The sequence below is a fragment of the Echinococcus granulosus genome (genome assembly GCF_000524195.1).
Source record: "Echinococcus granulosus chromosome Unknown EG_S00285, whole genome shotgun sequence".
Taxonomy (NCBI): domain Eukaryota; kingdom Metazoa; phylum Platyhelminthes; class Cestoda; order Cyclophyllidea; family Taeniidae; genus Echinococcus; species Echinococcus granulosus.
Window position 1 is genome coordinate 27,463 of NW_020170665.1, and position 3,948 is coordinate 31,410.

At 45.6% G+C, this 3,948-nt stretch overlaps 1 protein-coding gene across 1 annotated transcript in view; it reads left to right on the forward strand. All coding sequences in view use genetic code 11, as the record gives it.

Moving 5' to 3' along the window:
* The window catches only part of EGR_10859 (Protein argonaute-3), a gene marked incomplete at both ends in the record, with an annotated part of 8,360 nt that extends 6,236 nt beyond the window's left edge, over positions 1-2,124 (forward strand). The window contains 6 exons of the mRNA XM_024500108.1: positions 115-252; positions 405-537; positions 856-1,145; positions 1,304-1,515; positions 1,636-1,729; positions 1,861-2,124. Coding sequence (XP_024345482.1) covers positions 115-252; positions 405-537; positions 856-1,145; positions 1,304-1,515; positions 1,636-1,729; positions 1,861-2,124 — 1,131 coding nt within the window. The remainder of the gene's footprint in view (positions 1-114; positions 253-404; positions 538-855; positions 1,146-1,303; positions 1,516-1,635; positions 1,730-1,860) is intronic.
* Positions 2,125-3,948: the final 1,824 nt, after the last annotated feature.

Consider the following 3,948-nt stretch of genomic DNA (forward strand, 5'->3'; position numbering starts at 1 on the left):
CTCTGAGAGTCATGCTTGTAATAATGTTTAAGGGGCATGATTGAGTACTTTTGTGTTTGTTATTCCCTCGCGTGATAGTAGAGTTTTAGCTGAATTGTTTGTGTTTTTGTGTAGGCGAGAAATGCTCCCCTCGTTGTTGAGAGGCTGCCGCAGGCAGCGCAAAGATTCGGGGTACGAATGGAAGTGCGGGGAGACATTTTACGGAAAACGGTCGCTGATTTGCCACAGCTGTTTACTGATTTTCGTGCGAAGGTGAGGGATTTGTTACTTATACTTGACTCGCCTCGTTGTGGCGTCAAAAGTGCTTGCACAGCGAAGACGTGGTAGATTTCCCTGCTGGAGTGTGTAGCTATGATTGTTTAGTTTGCGGATGTGATTATGTTATGAGTTTTGTGTGCTTGTAGGGAGTGGACCTGGCAATTTTTGTTTTGACTGGAACCAGAGAGTATCCCTTTATTAAGCGCCAAGGGGACCTTCATAATTTCATGTTTACGCAGTGCATAAAGGATGGCACGATAGGAAAACCAAATGTCTTCAGTAAGTCGTTTGTCTAGTCATTGCTGTGGTTGCGTTTCCCCTTTATTTATTTATGTTGGCATAACTTATGGAAGCATCATATTTTGCATTTGGAATAGCATGGTTGGGTAAAATAGAAAGACATTTTCAAAGTGCTTGACACAGTCGTATTCGTATAGCATGCACAATGGTTCGTGACAGGTGCAGCATTGTGCGTGGAGCAGGTAGTTGTCACTCGGAATTCACTAGCTCTATCCATGCCACTTACATATCCAGTGCTTTTGCCTCGAATGTCATGTGGGTAGGGTAATGTCCGTTAACCTGGTGTCTTATTTACAGACAACCTTATGCTGAAGATAAACGCCAAGTTGGGTGGCGTCAATTGGTTGGTAAATGGTTTGTCTGGAAGGTGGAATGACGAATTGTTGATGGTGGTGGGTGCGGATGTCACTCATCCCACCGGTGGTGGTCGGGTTTTGAACAAATCGGTTGCTGCAGTCATCGCCTCAATTTCACGCGATCTCATGCGGTATGTGGCCATCGTTCGCCAACAGGATAAAATAAGGGAGGGCAAAACCATTCGAGAATATATTGATGGAATGGAGGACATCTTTTCCGACCTCTTGAAGGTATGCAGGAGTTCTGCTATTACTATTAAATTGGTTGTTACCTTAAAGTTGGGTGACGGTGAGCGTGAGTAGTGGGGAGACTGTGTAAAGTTGTGTGTAATTTTGTTGGGTGAGTAATTTCTGGGTATTTTACCATCCTCTCTTTCCCCTTTTTGCAGATATTTGCGAAACACAATAATGATCGTCTTCCGGCGAAGGTTATTTTCTACCGAGACGGTGTTTCGGAAGGTCAATTTGATCCTGTCTTGAGAATTGAGCTCTCCGCCATGCAGCGAGCCTGTTCTAATCTTAGACCTGACTATGAACCGGGCATAACATTTATTGTGGTGCAGAAGCGACACCACATCAGATTTAATCCCGTGGGGAGCCGGTAAGTTACCTGTGCCTTGCACGGGCAGTTGAAGTCTGTAGATTGGGAGTTGTTTGTTTCGTGGGTGGTTTTGACTGAGTGGATGTATGTTGCATGTAAACGAAAAATGTCTTCGTTTAGAGGGAAGAATGTTCTACCGGGCACGGTGGTTGACACGCAAATAACTCACCATCGTGAATTCGACTTCTACCTTTGCTCACAGGATGGTATCCAGGTAGAGTTGGCATATGTACTGTTGGCACCTGATGAGAGTGGAAGTGGGCGGTTGTGCCCACCTCTTCCTTGAGTGCTTGTGCAAAGGAGGTGAGGATTGTTTTGACGTCGTTCGTCCTCCTTATGTTGTAGGGGACGTCAAAGCCTGCCCATTATCACGTTCTCTACGACGACAATGATTGGCAGTCGGATGATTTGCAACAATTCACGTATTATTTGTGCCACGCGTATATGCGGTGTTGTCGCAGTGTGTCGTACCCGGCACCAACGTACTACTCGCATTTGGCAGCCTTCCGTGCACGTGATTGGCTGAAATTTGTGGAAAATGAGACCATTATAAGAGATAACCGCTTCACAATTCATCCTGGACAACAAGACCAAATGTTCTTTTTGTAATGCCCTTCGCTCTATTTTGTATACTGGTGTATTTGACACCTGAAACTATTCTGTTTGTACGTTACTACCTTTTGTGTTTTACGCACTTGGACCATCTCAAATGAAGAAGGTGAAGAGCAGCTACAGGCAATGCAGAGTAAATTAAAGAATTCAATAATGGAGATCTTCCAGGACCTGAGAATTGCATACTAGTCCATAAAGGGTTAGCAGTTAGACTCGGATAACTTGCGAGGTCTTACAAGCTAAGCGCGAAGTGGCGTTTATTGGGCACATGTTTACAAATAGCCATGGGAGTTTGACCGTCCAAGGTGTTGTCGAGTTTGCGTTCTGTCAGGGTAATTCTTCTGACGACTTTATTGTCATAACACCGAATAACAGTCAACGTATGCAGCAGCATACGAGGGTCGACATCCTATAACTAGACAATGTTATCAACTGCTGTGTTCACAGCAAGTTGGTATGCTATTTCATCGAGTTATGTTCTCCATCATCTCCGTGACGTGGTTTCTCAGTGAAGTGATTGCCTGAGGAGTGGTGGGTGAGCATTGTGCATGAAGAGGCTCTGGCAAAATAATGTCACATCCCTCTCTGCACACCCACTCACTTGCTTGGAGAAAAGCCTGGAAACGCAAGTGGTGTGCAGACCCCAATGCTGTACTTGGGACTGAACCCAATTGTACATCCACAAGTTGGCAAATGCCCTGCATGCAACATGATATTCGCCGTTTCGTCATGCTTGTCTCCCGTCTCTCATCTCCTTGAAGGGAAGACAGCTCACCTGTTATTAATGATAAACCACAAGCATGTGTCGACTACCATTTACCAATCAGGATAGTCGTACTTTTGGAAGGGTGGCTGGTCGTCGCACTTGGACACTAATCAGCGTGTTGCACATTGGGGGAATGCGGGCTATATGTGTGGCTAGTGAAGGTGATGAGGAATGGGACTGAATGGTATACCAACTTGCTGTGAACACAGCAGTTGATGACATTGGCTGATTATGGGATGTTGACCCTCCTATGCTGCTGCATACGTTGACTGCTATTCGGAATTGTGGATGTACAATTGGGTTCAGTCCCAAGTACAGCATTGGGGTCTGCACACCACTTGCGTTTCCAGGCTTTTCTCCAAGCAAGTGAGTGGGTGTGTAAAGAAGCATGTGACATTATTTTGCCAGAGCATCTTCATGCACAATGCTCACCCACCACTCCTCAGGCAATCACTTCACTGAGAAACCACGTCACGGAGATGATGGAGAACATAACTCGATGAAATGGCACTTGTAGCTGCCAGATGAAGTGCTTCTTTGTGGCTCCACCAATGAGGTGTTTACTGCGGTGGTTTCGCAAGCGTTGCCACGTCTTTTTTCTTTCACACTATCTTTGGTTAACCACCCGCAGTGATGACCGACGCTTTCGAGTAGGTGACATTGCTCAACATGGTGCAATCTTTCGTTGGCGGTTCCACTGGCGCTCACAATTTGTGTGGTGTTCGCCGTTTGGTATAAAGAATTGCGAAAGAAGAAAACGAAAATGGAAGGGTGAGAGAAAGAAAGAGTGGGGACAGGTGCAGGTGTAATAGAGTAATATGGCTGGTAAAACTAGGTTAAATGGGCGTCAGTGGAGGTGAAGTGGAATTTGAACGGGGAGGAGCAAGAATCGGTAACTAAGTCACGGTGTCATGGGCATACTCAATTACACTATTGTCTAATTCAGCACAAAGTGGCGGCGGTAAATCAAACGAAATTGCACGTACGGGTTCAGCAATAAATGCTGACCGTTGTACAGCTTCGGATATGCGAACAGCCTCCAATGGAACAAATGG